The sequence below is a fragment of the Nyctibius grandis genome, chromosome Z (genome assembly GCF_013368605.1).
Source record: "Nyctibius grandis isolate bNycGra1 chromosome Z, bNycGra1.pri, whole genome shotgun sequence".
Lineage (NCBI taxonomy): Eukaryota > Metazoa > Chordata > Aves > Nyctibiiformes > Nyctibiidae > Nyctibius > Nyctibius grandis.
Genome location: NC_090695.1, coordinates 91753910 through 91772856, shown reverse-complemented (window position 1 = coordinate 91772856; position 18947 = coordinate 91753910). Strand labels below are relative to the sequence as shown.

The 18947-nt window shown below is 42.5% G+C and overlaps 1 protein-coding gene across 6 annotated transcripts in view; it reads right to left on the bottom strand.

Annotated features, from left to right (window-relative positions):
* The window catches only part of EEF2K (eukaryotic elongation factor 2 kinase), a 34342-nt gene that overhangs the window by 13466 nt on the left and 1929 nt on the right, over window positions 1-18947 (bottom strand). The window contains exons 1-9 of one of the 6 annotated variants that reach the window (XM_068422618.1): window positions 17382-17679; window positions 15050-15149; window positions 11263-11587; window positions 9386-9436; window positions 7500-7600; window positions 5723-5783; window positions 4832-4869; window positions 1991-2162; window positions 394-543 (exon numbers count right to left, since the gene is read on the bottom strand). In XM_068422618.1, coding sequence (XP_068278719.1) covers window positions 394-543; window positions 1991-2162; window positions 4832-4869; window positions 5723-5783; window positions 7500-7600; window positions 9386-9436; window positions 11263-11508 — 819 coding nt within the window. In that variant the 5' untranslated portion in view covers window positions 11509-11587; window positions 15050-15149; window positions 17382-17679. Of the gene's footprint in view, window positions 1-393; window positions 544-1990; window positions 2163-4831; window positions 4870-5364; window positions 5518-5722; window positions 5784-7499; window positions 7601-9385; window positions 9437-11262; window positions 11588-15049; window positions 15150-17381; window positions 17680-18026; window positions 18112-18947 lie in introns of those variants that run through there. The other 5 variants (XM_068422616.1, XM_068422617.1, XM_068422619.1 and 2 more) reach the window with 5 other exon arrangements.

Here is an 18947-nt window from a genome sequence, read left to right as displayed (position 1 = left end):
CATGAGTTGGATATCTGCCACCTCCTTTTGTATATTACATGAGGCACCAGAAGACTATTTAGTACATAGTACATGAGAGCTCTCTCTCCCCCCCTTAATTTGAAGAGAGTTTGAAGTACGTCGATGCCTGCAATTATAATTAGAGTCAAAGGGCTTAAGGTTTCTAAAGAGTATTAACCATGTTCAACTCAACTAAAATCAACAGACACTGAAATGCAATAAAGAAAGAGCAGGCCCCAAATAAGGGGCAGACATACTACAAAAAGAGAAATTAATTTGGCATTGTACTGGAAAGCCTGCAGTTTCCTTTCTTGGCAGTAATGCAAGACCTCTGGATAGAGCCAAGAAATTCCCTGCAGCAGGCTCTATGGAGAGCATTAAACAAAGCCTCACTTGCGGAGTAAGACGAATGTTGTCATCTCGCACAAATCCAGAATTTGAGTTGTATTTGATGTATTTGCCCTCAATGTAATGTTCCAGATGAAAGAGAGGCTTTCCAGGTCTGTTCTTCATTTCGATAATACAGGTCTGCACGATATCCACCTGGGGAGGGAAAGAAGATAAACAATGACTAACAGAATACTGTCTGCATATCAAAGTGTGTGTGAATCCTCCAGCTGTGAAAACTTTCCCAATGAAAGCAGCTGAACAGTTGCAAAGATCTGTCTGTTTAACAAGGGGGTGGGGGAAGAGTCACATGCTGCTTAGGTTATTGGAGGAATTCCATAAATTAAAAGTAGTCACTTCAAAACAGCTCACTTCTGTAACAAATCCCTCTGGAAAATTCTTAGTAAGTGTTGGTTTTCTATTTTATTTTTGTGGGTACCGTATGAGTACACTGCAAAGACTCTATACCCAGAGAGCAAAACATGCAGTAACTACTGCACAACTTGTAGAAATGCCTTTTAAGAGAAGGACTGAAGACATCTACCATTCAGATATTTCTGTATTCTGCCTCATCTCCTCCCTCTGTCCCAAACACGTTCCTAAAGCAGAAACCATCACAACTCTCACTTTGCTTACATCTTTTTCCCACACACGGCATTTAAAACTTCTACATTTCTAGATTCCTCTCTGTGCACTTCACTCTATACCTCACCTTGCTGTTGTGAGACGGGCAGTTATTAACTAACCCTCATATGGGAGACAACACACATAGTCCATATATTCAAAAACACTCATTTTGGCTATTAAATTGTTAAGGTACTTCTTGACTCGAGCATCTTGTCACGTCACACACAGTCTGTGGTAGAGCCAAGAGCAGGAACCAAGATACCACAGTGCACGTACATCACCTCTTCCTGAATCCTATGTGTTCATATACATCTCTAGCACAGATGATGGGAACTTCTCTTGATACCCCGGGCCTAGTCTCATATTCCATTCATCCTGGAGTTTCATACATCCTAACACAATGTGCTAGTATTGTCACTGAGACATCTAAAGGAAACAAAGCCACAGTATCTTAATTTTTTAGAAAATTCTTAACCACTCCTCTGAAATCTGTATTTGAATAGCTTCATAAAGTTATTCAGGTTTCCAGCTCTTAAAAATCAATGCTAGTCAGGTGTTTAGATAGGTTAACAAGATTTAAGCATCTACTTTCCTGGAGCACTAACAGTTCAGTGCTTGCTGAGACTGCTGCTGGCAATAAATTCTGTGACATCTCTGGTTATCTCAAAAGCAGCTGGGCAAATATCAAAAAGAGCAACACAAACACCATTTTATTTTGGTCTTCAGTCAACAGCTGAGAACAGTCAGCCATTCACAAACACAGAGCCCCTAATTCTGGAAATATAAAGCAGTTTCTGCATTTACTTCATTAAAAAATCAGCTACCATTTAATAGAAAACACAGCAGGGCAGAAGAATCTATCTAAGCAATTAAATTTAATGGAATGTAAACAAGTAATTCCCTCTAAATTAATTTGAAAACTAATGTAATAGGAGAGCAAGACTGCATTTTTGCTTAGCAAGATCTTTGAATGTACCTGTTTTGGTGGCTTGTGCCGGTTGTACTCTTCTCCCCAGAGTTTTGCTTCCATCTGAAGTCGGACATCCTCAAAATACACATCCCTGCCCACACTCTCTATGTATCGCTTGGAAACATAGTTATAGGCACCTTTCCAGTTCTGCGTGTGTAAGAAGTTGGACAGCTTTTTCCTGAAAGACAAATCAATCGTTGGTGAAAGGAAAACCAAGAATTTTAGTTCCATCTGTCTGGTTTCTTTGCCTGCATGGACAGAGTCAAGCCCTGAGATCAGCATTACCCTCAGTCGTTTACCAGATATTCTAGCTGAAAAGTGAAGCACAGATAGAGGGCAAGGGAAAAAGCAACATCCCATATGAATGGCTGGGATATGCCAAAGTGCCTGTTTGGGCTGACTGCTACTACTTCTACTCTGAACTTCCTCCTTTTCTCATTTCCTCTCCCTCTCTGCTCCCCCCAAAGCCAGAGTATGAAGGGTTGGTGCCACCTCAACACCCTGTTCTAATGTCAACAATTATTTTCTGCAGAAATTAACAGGGAGTGGCCTTTCAAACATGAACTGAGAGGAGAAAATCCTCTCCTATAACAAGAGCAAACTGCTGCCTTCTCAACACACAGGGGTGACTACTCAGTATCCCCCATGCTCCCAGAAGGAAAACTGCACCTGACAGTTCTTCTCATGATGTAGCTTTTAACTTTAGTTGATGTGCAAATCTTCAATCTACAGATCCCTCAAAAGTGTGTGGGGGAAAGGACTTGTGACAACAGAGGATCTGCTGGCTGCCAACAAATGGATTAAGCAGGTACTCAGTGGTTGCAGAAGATTACAACATTCAAGTCAAACGGGAAAAAAGCCCCACATTGTTATCAAGAATCCCAAAGCAAGACAGTCTTCTTTCCTAGAGCAGCTTCATCCATTTATATGGGACACAGCAGGGGAAAGAACTTCTTCCCCCTGCTCCCTGAGAACTTAATTCAATAAAGATAGGAAAACGGTATAAAACCCCTCCACTGTGGCAGCAGTGGTATTGCTGGAGTCCCCAGCAATGCCAAGCCAGTCTGAAGGGGAAGGAGGAGTATGAAAAGGAGTATCTAGAGTAAGGCACAGCTGACTGCTGAGCAGTTCTCATACTCTGCTGAGTAACAAACAATGGTTCTCTGAGCCTTTCTTGGTGCCATGGCAAACTGTACATTTTGAGAAGCTAGTAGCAGCACTCAAACTCCCAACCCTCCCCCTCCTTCCAGTCCCTCTCCCTTTCAAGACCTTGGTACAGCAGACACTCTAAAGGCTAAGCAACTTCAGATTGTCTGTCCTCACAGTGATGCGCAGTCGCTGTAACAGAGGCCTTGGAAAGAAGGAATAAGCAAGTGAGAGAAGAGTTTCAGCCAGGATTTGAAACCTTTCCAGTTCTCTGAAGAAACATATCTCTCCATATAAAACAAGCCAGCTCATGTGCTCTTCTAAAGTCAATACTCTCTGAAGTTCATTGAGCCAAGTGCAGCTAATGCTGTCACTGTCATGACTAAAGACCTGCAGAGTTGCAAAAATGTAGAAGAGAAAGCTCCAGATGGGAAATATCAGCGCACCACTGAGAGTTATGGAAAATCCAGCAGTAGGAAGCTGACATAAGAGTTATGCTTTCTTTGTACAAGAGGTTAAGGCAAAGCTGCAAAGATAAATTTCCTTCTGTTCATGGCACTACTCAAGATACTGTGTAAAAGGGAATTTCGTAAACAAGAGCTGAAAGCAATGTCAGTGGGCTAAGGTTTGTTACTTCCTAGGCTTCATTCACTGCTGTATCTATCTAGCTTTGCAAGAACAGAGCCACCAGCACAAACTGATACTAAAACAATGCCAAACTGGAGGACTAAAGGGTTACTTTTCTTCAAAACATCATGTTTCTGTTAGTCAGGAGTTTCTCTTTCCAGAAGTGAAACCAGACACGAAATGCAATTTCTCTGGATTCTACAGCTGGAAAGAAAGGGGAGCGGCCTTAAACACACACGTGTACATTTTCCAGCAAACATTCATTTCCAGAGCCTGGAAAGGGTGGGGTTCTTCTAGCACAAACTGATTTATAGCTAGATGCTGATGCCCGCAACCATATTTGCTAACACTCTCTGAGGAAAGAAAAGTTCCTCCTCTGTCTTCCCACACGCTTCACCCTTCTGGAAAGAGTAACTTAGTGTGCAAGCTCTGCCTCACTCAGAACAGGATTACTCTGGTACATGTGATTCGAAGTAAACTCTGGGAGGATAACCACCTTCACCGAGGGAGGCTTTCCAAGTTGAGATTGCACCACCCAGCTATTCTTTCTTGTTTTCTCTGCCTAACTATAGGCCTCAAGTTGGCCTTCAGCCTGCACACACCTACGGCCTCATACCAAATTCAAATACATTTTAGCACACCAGGAACACAGAAACAAAGTAGTTGCTTCTGTACTTTTATGAGTATTTTGCCTCCAAGACATGGTGGCAATAGCATAAATTTATGAACTGCTAATTGATAGGCTGATTATACTTGCTGGAACTGGACAGGATTGCACATTACCCATCCCACTGCAGTTCAGTACAGGCAATGGCTTCGTTTTCAAAAGCAAGCTCACTGAATGCCTGCATCACGCTTGCTTGGTTCTGCTTTCTGAACCCCACTCCCTGTGCTGCTGCTGGAGTCACATGAACAGGAATAAACCCCTCAGCTATGCCTTTCAGAAAGGCACAGCAGGGAGCTAAGGAGGAGCTGCACTTCACACAATTTCCACCACACCCAAGTGAAATTCCCATCACCACAGAAGAAAATACTGCATGGAGGCCAACAAAGATAAACCCAGCAGATACTTACGTTCTGAAACACTCTCGCATTGCTCCACGGCCAAAAGGCTAGGGAAAAGAAAAAGAAAAAACAAAAACCCAGAATTGCCATTTCCAGAAAGTTAATTTCTAACCAGTAAGAGACACAATCGTGTCTTCCCCCTTTATATCCTGCAGGAAACAGTTCTCAAACAGGTTCTATACAATATCTACCTCCTCAAAGAAAAGTGAAAACCCACTGGCAGTGTAAGTAGGAATCTTGGGAAAAGACATTGTGAATAAACCCCCCTCAATATCCCACGGAGCAGACATGGTATGTCTTTTAAAGCAGCTATTTAAATTCTCTCTCCAGTCTGGAGTCAGCTCTGTTGTGACTGCCTAGAGAAGCTGGCTCCGCAGACCTCATGTTCTCCACATTTAGGCTTCCATACAGGATGTGCCAAACAGAGCATCACCTCCCCAAACACCAGCTACTGCATCAGTAGCACAGAGCAAGGCGACTCCAACACACCACCAACCCCATGATTTAACTGGGAAGCAACAGTAGCTTCTACGCTCACATACCGAAAATTCAGCAGAAATTATTTGGAAGCACACAAAATAGTAGGACTATTGCCAGGAGGGAGATGAGGCCAGCAGGAAATGGAAGGGCTGAAATGGGAGGGAGATGACTGGGAAAGGAACAACTGCCTCATGTTGCTGATAGGGAAGGGCTGACTCCATGTTCTACTCTATGCCGGAGAGAAAAGGTTGTTGGGACACCAAAATATAATGCATGAGCTGAGGAAAAAGACAGGTAGGAGAAAAGAATGACATTGAGACTCCATAACTTCTATATGAGGAAAACATTTTGCTGCTACTATTCAGTAACAGGAATGACAAATTTGGCTGCTAATAAACATGAAGGACAATGTGATCTTACTTGTGAAGCCATCTTGATGAGGACTTCATCTTCAACCCAGTCCCCAGTAACTGCATTGTACCTGCAAAATCAAGAGATGTGCCTCTTACAAAAATGCAGAGGGAATGCAAATCCTCCCACCCTCAGTGCCTATCCTTCCTTATCTCCAGCTGACTGCTAAAAAATGCTGCTGCCACTCCAACACAAAAACTTCTAGCCCTCCCACCCCCACTCCTGCCCTCCTTACTTCAGATAGGAAAGAAGAAACATGTATAGCTCTTCAAAGAGACACTGAATCCTATTGACAATGAACAGATTCTGCTACAGAAGCTCAACTTCTTCAACACTACAAATTAGGCTTTATCTGCTTTGACATTAAATCTCCTCTGTGATGCCTAGGCAGTACACTGGGGGCAGAAAGAGCCTTACCAAGCCCCACACACTGGACAGGTCATCTCCCCCAACCGTGAGCTTGCATAAACCTGGTTCTGGCTGGGGATCTGCCACAGGGCTGTGGAGAGTGTGAGTAGAACGCAGCACTGGCTGTGAAAAGCAGTGGGGCCAAGAACTGCCCAACACTGCACCACAGGAGAAGCAAGTGTCTGCACAACCCTACGATAATACACAGAGTACAGCTGTGGTTTCTCCCCACCCCCTTAACTCCCAACAGAGTAAAAGCCAAATTGAGAACCACGGCAGTTGAGTCACCAACACATGATTGTTTCCAGCCCGATTCCTGTGACCTGCACCGCGTACTTCATGCATTAAGACACCCTAGATACTCCCTTACACATTCTGTATCACCCCAGTTTGCAGCAGACAAAAGAGGTGGAATATCACAGCCACCTCTTTTTAATAGGATATTCAAGTAACCCTAAGTCAGTATTATCACTTATTCATATTTTTAAATATGCAAACTATTTCAGGGCTGTGTGGCTGACCAGGGACAGATGCAGTCTATGGGGAAGAAGTGCGCTGCGTGACAGTGCCATGTGATTTGAAGGGAGGCTTCCCCTAACGCTGATGCTAAGTGGTAATTAACTGGCCTCTAACTCCTACCCCTTCCACCCAGAAACCTGTGTCAGTGGGGTAAACGTTTTGGCAAAGCCTATGCTAAAACACTGAGAATAGTTTAAGGGCCAAACTCAGTTTCAGCACGTACACCATGCTGAGCTATTCTGGGCTTTATAAGGATTTAAATTCCAGCCACATGCAGCAATACTGCATGGACAGCCAACAGTGAAACTGCTATTTTGGGAAAGGCACAAGTGTGTTACGTTGCTTTTTTCCTAAACTATTTAAACTAAGTATGCTGCCTCTTTATTGGAATTCATTTCCTTATTAGATTAAGTTTACAGCATTAATAAATCAACAGAAAATACTTTTCAGCCTTGCTTCCTGTCTGTATGGTGAAACTCATAGATACTACTTAGATGGAAGAGAAAGACTGACCCCCCGGTTTGCTGAAAGCTTTATTTTTTGATGATGTGCAGTATTTACAGTATTTACAGAATCACAGAATCAACCAGGTTGGAAGAGACCTCAGGGATCATCGAGTCCAACCGTTGCCCTGACACCACCCTGTCAACTAGACCATGGCACTAAGTGCCATGTCCAGTCTTTTCTTAAACACATTACGTATTCCTGGGAGATTCAGTTAAGACACACTCACTCTGGGCATTACTAAAACTTTTTCAGCCATGTAATTACATATATTCTGCGCTACATATACACAGCCCTTGCATAAATGAGCACATTCTGTTTAACATCAGCACTAAAAGCAGAAAGACCCACAGACCTGTAACGAGTGGCTTGTTCCGTCTCAATGTCCTCAAGATGAAATTCTGCCCACGGATCAGGCATGTGCTTAGCTTTCTCAATAGCATGTTTCCAGGTTTCCTGAAGAAGTTACAAACTGGCAGGTTATTTACAATCAGCCACAGCTCACAACAACAGCATTTTCTAAAGCACATCAGGATCCCAATGCTACAAAGATGCAAAACTTCACAAGGCCCCAAAGCACTACTCAGAGCAGGGACCAAATGGCACAGAAGACCACTCTGACATTTTATAGCTTCAAGTATAATGAAACATAGTTCAGAAATATAAAGCATCAGGTTTCAGTTCAATCTGCACCGCCATTAAGTTATGAGAACAGAATCCATTTTAGTATATACCAAATATAATTTGCAAAACCTGTTGTAATTTGCAAATATCTCTAACATACACTGCAAACAGTGATAAGTCACACATAGATGATATTAAATCACTTTTACTGGTTTGATTTTTAACTTTTAGTAACTAACAGCATATGCTGGCAGTGTAAGCATAAAAAATTCCATTAGCGATAGAGTAATATGAAGGAAAAAAAAATATTCTGTAAACCCCAAGGCCCCCAAATTGTCCTCAGTGTAAGAAAAAAGAAATTAGAATGTTGTAAAAATGGATTATTGTAACAATTCCAGACAAGTAGCTATTTCAATCTCCACCAAGTCAAGAGTAAAAATCGGAGTTTTCTGGAATATAAATAGCCTTTCTCTACCAGCCAATTTGAATGCTTTTCTCTTAACATTTTGATCTCTCTCTTTTTACATTATACTGTTCCAAGAGAACTGGAGATATGATCCTGTGATGTGCCAAAGGCCACCTGCAAGGTGAGCAGGAGACAAGGCCACTCTGCATCTCCGCCCGTAAAGAACTACTGAGCCCTGAGATTTTGTTACTGCGTCTCTGACTGAATTTCAAGTACGCAGAAACAGTAACTTAAAAAATATTGTTGGGTTTTTTTCCTTTGGAGTTTAAATCTCAGTCAAAACTTCAAAAAAAATACAGTATAAATTGATGTCAGCAATGACATCAAGGAAGTTTTTGAAGCAGCTGAGCTTTTAAATTGTTTGTATTTATTTTCATTTCAGCTGTAAATCTGCACACCTTGCAAACAATTTCAATGCCCCTCTTCCTGACAATAAACCCACGAAATGAATACAATACTACAATAAATAAAACAAGTTTAAAAGACATGCTGAGAAAGATTTCCTACATATTTCGTGACAAAATGAAGGTGCCTCAGATCGTGCGATGACACACATTTCATATGGAGCTGGGAACTTCCATACTTGAATATATATGAAAGAAACAGGGAGACAGAAACCAGTAGAATTGCTTGGTCAGTCATCTATATCAAATCATTCTTGAGTAGGGTCCCTCTCCAAAAGGTGATCTGTGCCCATGCTGGGTAATAATTTAAATAAATTAGTTACTTGTGCTGATCTTGTGAGGTGCATTGTACACAAGCTGTATTCTAATCTTCAAACAGAAGTTGGACTTCATGGAAATGGCACTAACAGTGCAATTTTTCTCCTACTGGTGGCATATGGCTGCCATACAGACTAAGTAGACGCCTTGCATCCATTCTATTCTTGTCCACAGCAGGAAATACTGTGAAGAAACAACTACAGATATGCACTTTAAAAGAAGTGATATTTCAGGGTAGAGATGGGTATTATTTAATTTAACAGATATCTTTTTGGTTTTGACTTGATGACTTTTATGGGCTGAGGCAAGCAGTTCTCTCAGACAATAAAATAATGAACAAAAAAAGGCCATAAAAGGAAAAAACCAAACCAAACCAAAAATCTTAATTCATCTAATAGATATGGTGTTCACATTTTCTTTTTAACCTACCCGACTATGGTCAACCACAGAGCCGTGCTTAGAACGATGCTGTGTGTCATTCTAAAGGATGCACGAGAAACATAAAAGTAGGAAAATACATGTGATAAGACAAATGATTGACAGAGAGCCTCTGTTCTCTTTGTTAATTCAAAAAAAAAAGATTTTTCCACTTAAAAGCCACTCTTCAATTTATATTCATAATTTAAGTACATTCTTAGAACATCCATGAACAAACCTATTGAGATAAGTTGGCAATTTTTTTAATTGGAAAATATGCATTACAAGCATCTTGCCTGTTAAAATAGATAATTAAATATTGCTGAGTCCTGTTTAGAGGCAGAGAGTTAATAGTAATTCTTCTATCTGTCTCTGCATTTCATTATCAATGGCCCACACTGCCATTAGCTTTGGGGTCTAGACAGGTAGACTGTGATCAGACCAGGCTGTGCTGGTTTAAGATGTTATCAGTCCTGGCTGTCTGCTTCACCCTGTGTCGAAGTCACCATTTCTGCAGTTTAAGCAGCACATGGAGACTTGCTTGCTCCACATCTCAACCCAATGCATTTTATCTGTGAGAGGAGATAAAATGCCAAACTAGGCGTTGTGAAGCCCAGAGCATGGGCACATATCTTCTTAAGCTATCATGTTGCTTCTGCAGAATGAGGAAATAAATCCAATTTAAGTCCTTATCAGTTTTATCTCAGGCCACAAGACTCAACTCACACTGCAAACCCAGAGGCAAGTGTTTAGTTTGTGCTAACATGTACACACAAATTTAGACTAAGCTCCCTATCAGGTCTTAACTTGCTTAGCATAGCATACAGTAAAATCTGTCCCCTTGTCTATACTAAACTTTTACTTGTCACCTTCCTTAGGAATATGTATCTTTTAATGTTTCTATTAACTAGCCTTGGTAAAAATCTTACTGCAGACAAGACAGTTTCACTTTTAATGTGTTACTTAATATGTTAGCTGACGGAAATAAACCCTCTGCTATCTCTTCAGGAATAAAACATGCATTAGGCATAACCAAGATTTTAGAGTATCTATTAAATAAATATGTTAATACTTATAACAAGAAATGTGTTAATAAAACACATTAAATCCTAGTCTAGACAAAATCCAAGAGACATGCCAGTTTAGCACAAATGGTGCATACTTGTAATATCTAACCTGTAGAGTGAATGTCACTTGCGTTCTCGAGGCTGCATTGCCTGTGGGTTGGTCTCCCTTTGCCTTGCCTGATCTGTGCAAAGGGAGCCGAGTGGAACAGGACACACTGCCAAGGAAGCACCAACTATGGCCTCTTTGACCTCTCTGCAATGCTATGATTTTAAAAAGGTCAGATACTGCTCGAATACACTGTCAGGAACTACTGCCAGTGTGACACTTCATGCCCAAGCACGAGAGTCAACATGTTAAAAGCTCCCTAAGAAGGAATTATAACCAAAAAACCTATCATCACAATTTTATCATTTACAATTTTATTTGTCCAATTAAAAATATTATGGATTGTTAACTCTGCTTGGCAAAAATCCATAAAAAAATCTTCTGCCAGGCCCCAATTTAGCTTACAAAAAGTATCATCTTTTAAATCTCCCAATCCATGTATTGCTTTTTCAATGGTTTGATAATAACGGCAGTGAATTGTTTGCCTGGATTTTGCTGCCTTTATAGATAAAGATCTCCCGCTGAACTAAAGGGACAGTATGCAATTCCATGGCAGTGTCAGACTCTTGGCTTAATGGAATTAACTGCAGGTCTGAAAAAAACAGATGTATTTTATTATTGAAAAGTGTTAGTTACAAGAGATGAAGCAGTTACAGAATTTCTCATGCCAACTAAGTAAAACCAAAACGTTATTGTAGGCTGGAGCTGATACTTACCTTAAAGCTAAACGAGTTTCTAGGAGAAGAGCTTGAACTGTACTGTTCAGTTTTTGCTAAGTTGCGATAATAATTGTCAACTTTGATACTGGCAGACTTGTTAGAAACTGGATCATCAGTTATTGGACAGATAAAATAATTGTCTTCATCATCACTATCAGCATCAAGATAATTTCCAGAGTTCGCTGTAGTCGATCTAGCATTATCAATCCCTTCCATACGAAAAATAAGGTCCTCGTCTGCCATGTTTGTGGGAGGTCAGTTTAACTCCTGCACTGATTAAAACAGCCACTATTCCAATGCACATCCAAATAGAGGGAAGAAGCTGGGTGGGAGAGAAAAAAAAAAAAGAATGGCTTGTTACTAAAAAAACAAACAATGCATGAAACTGGCATCAGCACACTAGCAGAAAAAAATCATTTGCATATGGCTCTATGAAAATGATCTCCAAGTACCTACACATGGTTTTGAATACCTCAGTGCTAGATCTGGGTTTCTAGAAGGCACTCAGTTTCTAAACTGCTACAGGATTGAGAAAAGAAGATAATCAAGTATAGAATAATACTATAAAATCTGGGGGACTGCAAACACCACTTGCTACCTATGGCTGACATTTGTTAATGCTCCTATCTCCTCCTCTGAATGTTTTTATTCTTCTTTATCTGAAATACTGAGTTGCACAACACTGGTCTTAGAAACTCAAGGGAGTTTTACCTCAAACACCACAGTTGGGTTTTCAGTTTTTTTCCAGGACAAGTCTTCTCAAGGATACTGCATACAAATTAATAGCCAAAGGAGTCAGAGTATTATTGGGACAACACAGAAAATTGTCCCAGCACTGCCAAGTTTTAAACTGTCTTTTAGCTCACGTACAGCCAACAAAGCACGCTGCTGAAAGTGCAAAGCAGGACATCCTTGGAAGGACAAAGTACAAGAGAGGCCAAGAAAACAGGCCTGCCATTCCACTGCTGCTGCCCCAGTGCACTCACTAGTAGACTAGAGAGACAATAGGAGATACGTGTAAGGGTTACCTCAACTCTTCTGTCTTTCACAGTGAAAGGATTTAACTTTGGACCAGTCTTGTGTGATCTAAACAACCCTCTTCCAACTCCAAAATCAGCAGATATGGCAGTCAGCTCAACAGCACCAAGCCTCTGAGCTGTGTTCACTTTAAGCATAGAGCTTAAAGGAAAAAATATTCTCCCTGGTTAACAGTTCTTTTCCAAAGAGGTTATAAAGCTTGATTTTGTCACTGGTTATTTCAACTTTTTAGAAGCTTCCTGGATCCTGAGAGAACAGAATAGGTAGGGTTTGGCTTCTCCAGAGTCCTAGCTCCAAAGTAAACTAAGCAAATTGAAAGTAAAGGCAACAGCAGGAGGTAGGCAGGTCATGGGTTTTTATTAAAATCTGATCAACTATTTCTAAGCCCAGAAGGTGACACACCACGTAAATATTTCACTGAGGCATTCTGATACATTAAACAATGTTAGAGTAAACACTACGTGGAGTTCCATATGGGTATCATATAACAGCAGCTCTGCAAAGGTTCCCATCTTACCAAAGCTTTTCCAAATCAGAGTCACCACTTGCAGGGAGGCAGAGCACAGGCACTGTACAGCCCAACTGCTGCAACAGACATGTGTTATAAAAAAACATAGGTCAATCATGGAAGTATTTCTCCTGGAGCTTGGGTTCCACCCCTGGAGATCTTGCAACAGGAAGATGCCCAGCAGCCTCCACCCAAGAAACAGTTTGTGATGATTCAGCAGAACTCAAACAGAAATAAAATCCTACAGACCCAAGATACAGAAGGCAAGTATCATGTCTTTCACATGTTACCAGCCATACAGATGCAAACAGTTTCCATTCTTCCACATTTCACAGTCCAGGGCCACTGGCGGCAGGACACCAACGCTGACTTTCAGAGAGAAGAGCTTGCCCGTTTCTAGACCTATAAAGTCTCCCCTTTCCAGCCCACAACACAGCTTCAGCAAAGAGGCCTCTGAAACACAAGAGGGCAGGTGGCCACGACACCTCTGGAGTAGAGTAACATTGCACCTTCTGTGCAAGGGATCATTTTAGCTCAGCATATATAACATATGCTGCCAAGCAGAAGGCTAGGGATATATGCCTGAGTAGGAAACTGGTGTTACCTGCCAGCACCCCTGCCTCCCATTCAGTGCAGTGCCTGTCCTTTGCAGTACTTCTCTATAGCTCAGGTTCCCTTTCCACACTGCCAGGCTATTTCCTGGATACTCTTGCACTTAAAAGAACTTTTTTTCCTCTGAACTCTTGTCCTTCTCCTGCTGAGCCCACTTGCATCATCAAGTACATGTCTATGGTGGCTTCTAGCTGTCGAGGAAGGTATGAACAGCCAGAGTGGAGCAGGTCCATGATTTATCTAATACCAGCTGCTTCAAAGAGCAAAGAAACCTTCACAGAACAATAATCCATCCCTATTCACGTTTTTCTAATGGCTGATACTTCACATTTTCTGAAACTCTGTTCTCATTAATTGCACTAACTCTAGGTTTCAGAGTAATTTCCTGAAGTCTCTAACACCTGTTTTTGCCCAATTTAATTACTTTCTGTAATGACTAATACCCAATCACATCAGACCACACTAAAGAGAACACACAGACGGAAGTGAAATGACCTTTCTGCCACACACTTTTAATTGCTTCTTCTATTGAGAGTACAACAACATACAACTGATTCCCCTATGATCATATCCTGCTCAGAACTTTCCAAGCAGGAGCCAGCACAAACTTCCAGGCCTACTCGAATTAATAGGAATATTTTCTCCTCATTTCACCTTTGATTATTCACATTGCTTTGCTGCATGAAAAACAGGAAGGGGTTAGATGAATGCAAAATAATCATCCAAATCTTCACAGAGATTTAGCTGAGTTTAAACAAATATTTGCTGGCAAGTCTGCTGCAGTGAATTTTGCTGGCTCTTCAGATGGGTACTGTAAATGTATTACAGTCAGGTCTGCCTGTTTTGTTCTTGATTAGGGGGCAGAAGTAGACTACACAAAGCAGCGTATCTTGATTTGTTTCACACGACACACAGCTTAAAATCCTTTTGGTCCTAAAGCCCTGAAAACAACGATGTGAGCTTACAGAATATTGCACTTAATTTGTTCTCAATATTATGTAAGTATCACCCTTCCTTCTGACATCCATCTAATGGAAGTATCATCTGATTTACAAGCTAGAAAAATGAGATGTAGGAATGATCAAAGCCCTTGGAAGAGGTGGAAGTCTACATAGACACTTTGAAAATACCTGCACCTACAAACCAGACGATTAGTTAGAATTTTCAAAATTTGGCCCTGATGTTGGCTGTGTAACAGCGTGCAACTTAAAGTAGACACTGCTAAGTGTCCCATTGATTGCTTAGTTCTAGAGCAACCTCACCCAACCAGCTAAACCAGGGATTTTCACACAGCTAGCTTAAAAAGACAACTATAAAACAAGGTTTTCAGCTTTGCTTCACTGTTATTCTTCAGCTCTGTGCACATTCAGCCTTTTTTCTCCATGAAATAGTACCAGATAAATACACTCCTACAGCAGCATTCAGAGCTGCAGACCTCAGACCACAGCTAGTGAGAAGATGGTCACCACAGAAACATGTGCCTTAATGTATGGCAGCTTTCACCCTTCTGACAGAGGTCACATTCCCACAGCTCAGCTAGCAACACAGGTAACACCAGAACTCCACCTGCATCAGGCAGCATCAGCTACAGTACACCACTGCTGAAGAAGGTCTGAGCCAACTCACCTGACTTTGCACCGAAGCAGCCTTGGAACATACATAATCTGTTCTTCAAGCAAAGACCACTCAATAGCTGTCATTTCTGGAAAGAGGCAGTAGCGCATAACTGGAAGAGGAAGGTATCCTGAGTTGCCACTACCGTTTTTACTCTTACTAGAGTCTAGCGAGTATTTGAGAACATTAACGTCTACTGCTTGTCAGCACACACAAACAGCAGCTGTAAAACGATGCTTCAAGTACAGGACTAACTCCAGCATATACTGTATCACTGGACTAGCCTCCTTACCCACAACTGCTGCCTGCACTCATTTCTACTACAGTAGTCAAATACACATCAGCAAATCCATCAGGTCTGAGATGGTCCGAGAAGAAGCAGCAACAGGAATGCAGGTTTATGCAGCAGTGATTGCAAACATTCATGATTTCTGTGACTTGCTGTGTAAATGGAACATCATCACACAAATCAGTTTGTACTTAAAGCTAATGGTGTTTATAAAACACTCAGTTTTTCTTGGAACCATACTTCTTGTAAAAGACTTGTTATGTGAGGATGGTTTTTAGTAAATACACTTCCGAAGTAAACACCACATGCTTTTTAAAACAGATTTCAATAACCAAACTTTACACTCCACAAACACTGCTCTAAACCTCACAGATTATTTGACCAAAAGCCCTATAAAAAAGCTGAGCTTCATCCCAAGGCTTATATTCTGTGCTTTTGCATGATGGCATAAAGCCGTACTATCCAGGAACCCCTGCTTCTATTACTGATATGTTTCCATCATTTAGTCTTTAATATCCATTACAGAAGCTTTCCTAGGGCTAAGCAGCAAAGAGAGCCAGACTGCACGGAACCTAGCCTGCAAGCCTACATTATCACACACAACCTGTAATTTAAACTACCCACTCCAATCTACTTTGAAAATTTATTCCATTTTTTAAATCTGCCTTGTACTATGCGATTCAAAATGAAGATAACCTAAAATACAGTCAGTTATTAAATCTGCTCAAGTCTCTATTCTTTTTTGGGCTTTTCCAATGCCTGTCTTAAGTATTTTTCTCGTTCTTGCCTTCATACCCAAGAGCCACACCACCAGGAGGGGCAGGTGAGTTGCAAGGACAATCCACAGTGTTGCCAAGCTCAGTGCATACGCAAACATTGATAACAGAGGGGAAAATTCACATCACAGCGCTTGTAAAACATGACTTGTTTCTTTCAGGGTGTGTGTTGTTATGAAACACTCCTGGTTTGACAGGAACCTTGAGCAAGACCCCACAGCTGCCTCAGCATTGAAATCTCCCTTAATTCATCCCAAAGATCTGAGATAGGAATGCTCTACTCTAGTCAGCAAAAGAAGGGACAACTGGAGCATCTCCAGCTACTTCTTAGTGGCTGTTTCAGCTCAGACAAAGCCCTCTGCATGACTTTAGCACAGGACAGGGGAACAGGAACTACCCTAGAACAGAGGAAGTTCCACCTTCTCTTGTAGAGAAGCATTAAAGCAAGAATGACCCCCCTCTCCCTGGTGTAATACGAAATCCCTTTTGGTTTAATACCACATCAGCTAAAGCCATCTAGCAGGATACCTGTAACACTAACAAGCAGTTTTTTCTAAGAAATAAATCGTTTTTTTCAGATTAACATGCTTTTAAAATACCGATTTGAAATTTAACCTAAGCAATTATACAGGCTGTGCACCTTACAATGTATTGTTATCACCTTTATCAATTGCAGACACAAAGCTACATAACATGGTCCAGAACAACCCACCGCACTGCTACGTTAACGTCCTGTAGCACGTTACAGAACTACTACTGCGCTTTCCAAACACCCAACCGACCCTTGTGAAGTCTCTTCTCACCTGCACCGTGCACTGGCAAGAAAACAGGTTTAGTGAATAAAGGTAACAGCTCCAATAAAAAACAAGATTAAAAACCCCAGAAATGCTTCAACTCACTGGCTACCTTTGACAAACCTGGTGTTACCAAGTACAGATCTTCCAATGAGAAGCCTTTAGTTCAGGTCCCTTCCAGTGTGTCACTACTGCAAACACCGTGGCACAAATCATATCCCGTTTGTCTGCAAGCACAGCTGGGATAATGCACTGCATTAGCCAGAGGGTGTTAGAGAGCAATGATACAAAATTCATTAAGCGAACGGGAGAGTTAGTCTGCACCAACTCGGAGTACGAAGCATTTGAGACTCAAAATCCTGTGCAAGGAAACACGCTGCAGCTTCAAACACACAAAAGGTTTTTAGAGTTGCAAGCAGTAAAACACAGAACTGACCCTTCTGAGTCAAGTTCACCCTTCTGCCAAACACGCAAACAAATACTACCTTAGTGGTAGCCACAACACGAAGGTATAAGAGGACAGAAAAGGAACTTCCAAGATAACTTTAAAATGTCCTTCCATTGCCATTAATAGCTCTTTCAACTGACTTTAAATACACTGAACAATTAACTATCACTGACTTTTTGTAAGCATTTACTCAGTACTCCACTTTGTTCACCAACCCCATCCTTTATGCATATCGAGGTATTTGAAAAATTATCCAAATACGAACAGCCCTGAAGGCCGCTACGGGCTGTCCCCTGTACCCAGCGAGCCCTCCACCCGCCCGCGCACCAGCGCCCTGCTCCTCACGGGCTGTTCTACAGTTACAAACAGGATTTCGGGACTTTTACACAGGGCGTGCGCTAAAATTAACTGCACTGGCCTGTAAACATATGGCTGAGACTATTATCTCCAGGTGTAAGTGCAGGAGTTCTGCCCAACACAAAAATATCAGGCTATTTTTAGGTCACGGCAGAAGCTCCCGGCTTGGCCGCCGGCCTTTTTCAGGCTCTAACCGCCCAGCTGTTCACCATTTTCTGTAATTAAAAACGCCCATTCCGCCCTCCACCCCGCGAGCAGCCTGGCGACAGACATCGCCGGACCGCCCCCCCTCCGGTGTCGGCCCCCGCGCCGCGAAGGCACCTACTGGGTTAGCGCAGCCCAGACCCGCCGCCCCGGCCGCTGCAGACCGACCCCGCTGCCACCGCGCCGCCGCCGCCCTGCCCACGCCAGGCGGGCGCGCAGCCGCCCTACTGAGGGGAGGCGGGCAGCGGAGCCGCCCCGCTGAGGGTGGGCGGGCAGCGGAGCCGCCCCTCACCTCCCGCGCTGCTGCCGGGCGCCGCCTTCCCGCCACCGCGCTGACAGGCGGCGCGTGCCGCTCGCCTCAGCGGGCTCAGCGCGACCCGCTCGTAGCCTCACACCAAAGCTACGCGGGGAGCCTCCCACTTTATTCCTGTGGAAAAAAACGATGAAAATTTGAGGAGAAAACCCCCCGATTAGCACCGTTAGGTGTTAAGAGATGGAGGAATCCCACACGAAGCCAGGTCTCCTTGAGAGCTGCTGATCGCAGAAGCGGCATCCGAGTTCCCTTTCATTTCTGCTTCCTTTGGGTTTGGAGCCAAAAGGTGGGTTTCCCAGGGCAGGTGCTCCCACGGGAAGGGCCCACCGCACGGCAGCTCCCTGAGGACCCCAGCCCTGGGGGAAGGCAGAGGGAGCAGACATGGGCAGCAACTGTGGGGCCTATGTGGGCTCCGTGCACTTCAGGCTGGCCTTTTCAGCTAAATTAAATTGCACAGTGCTCCATTTCCCCATGAGAAATGGCAGAATTATGCACCAGATTTCAAGTTCCAAATGCTTTGGATTTCCTCACAGCACCCAAATTGGCGTTCTTCCTAAAACATTGGCTTTCTGGGTTGAAAACACCCATGTTTAAGCTTTTTCTCAAGGTAGAATTTGTGGAAAATTTAAACAAAACTCCTTATCCTTTCATGGGTCGCATGGAAATTAATGTAAATAGGTTCTGCCTTAATTGTATTACTTGGCAGCCTGCAAAGAGTCTGCCCCTTTT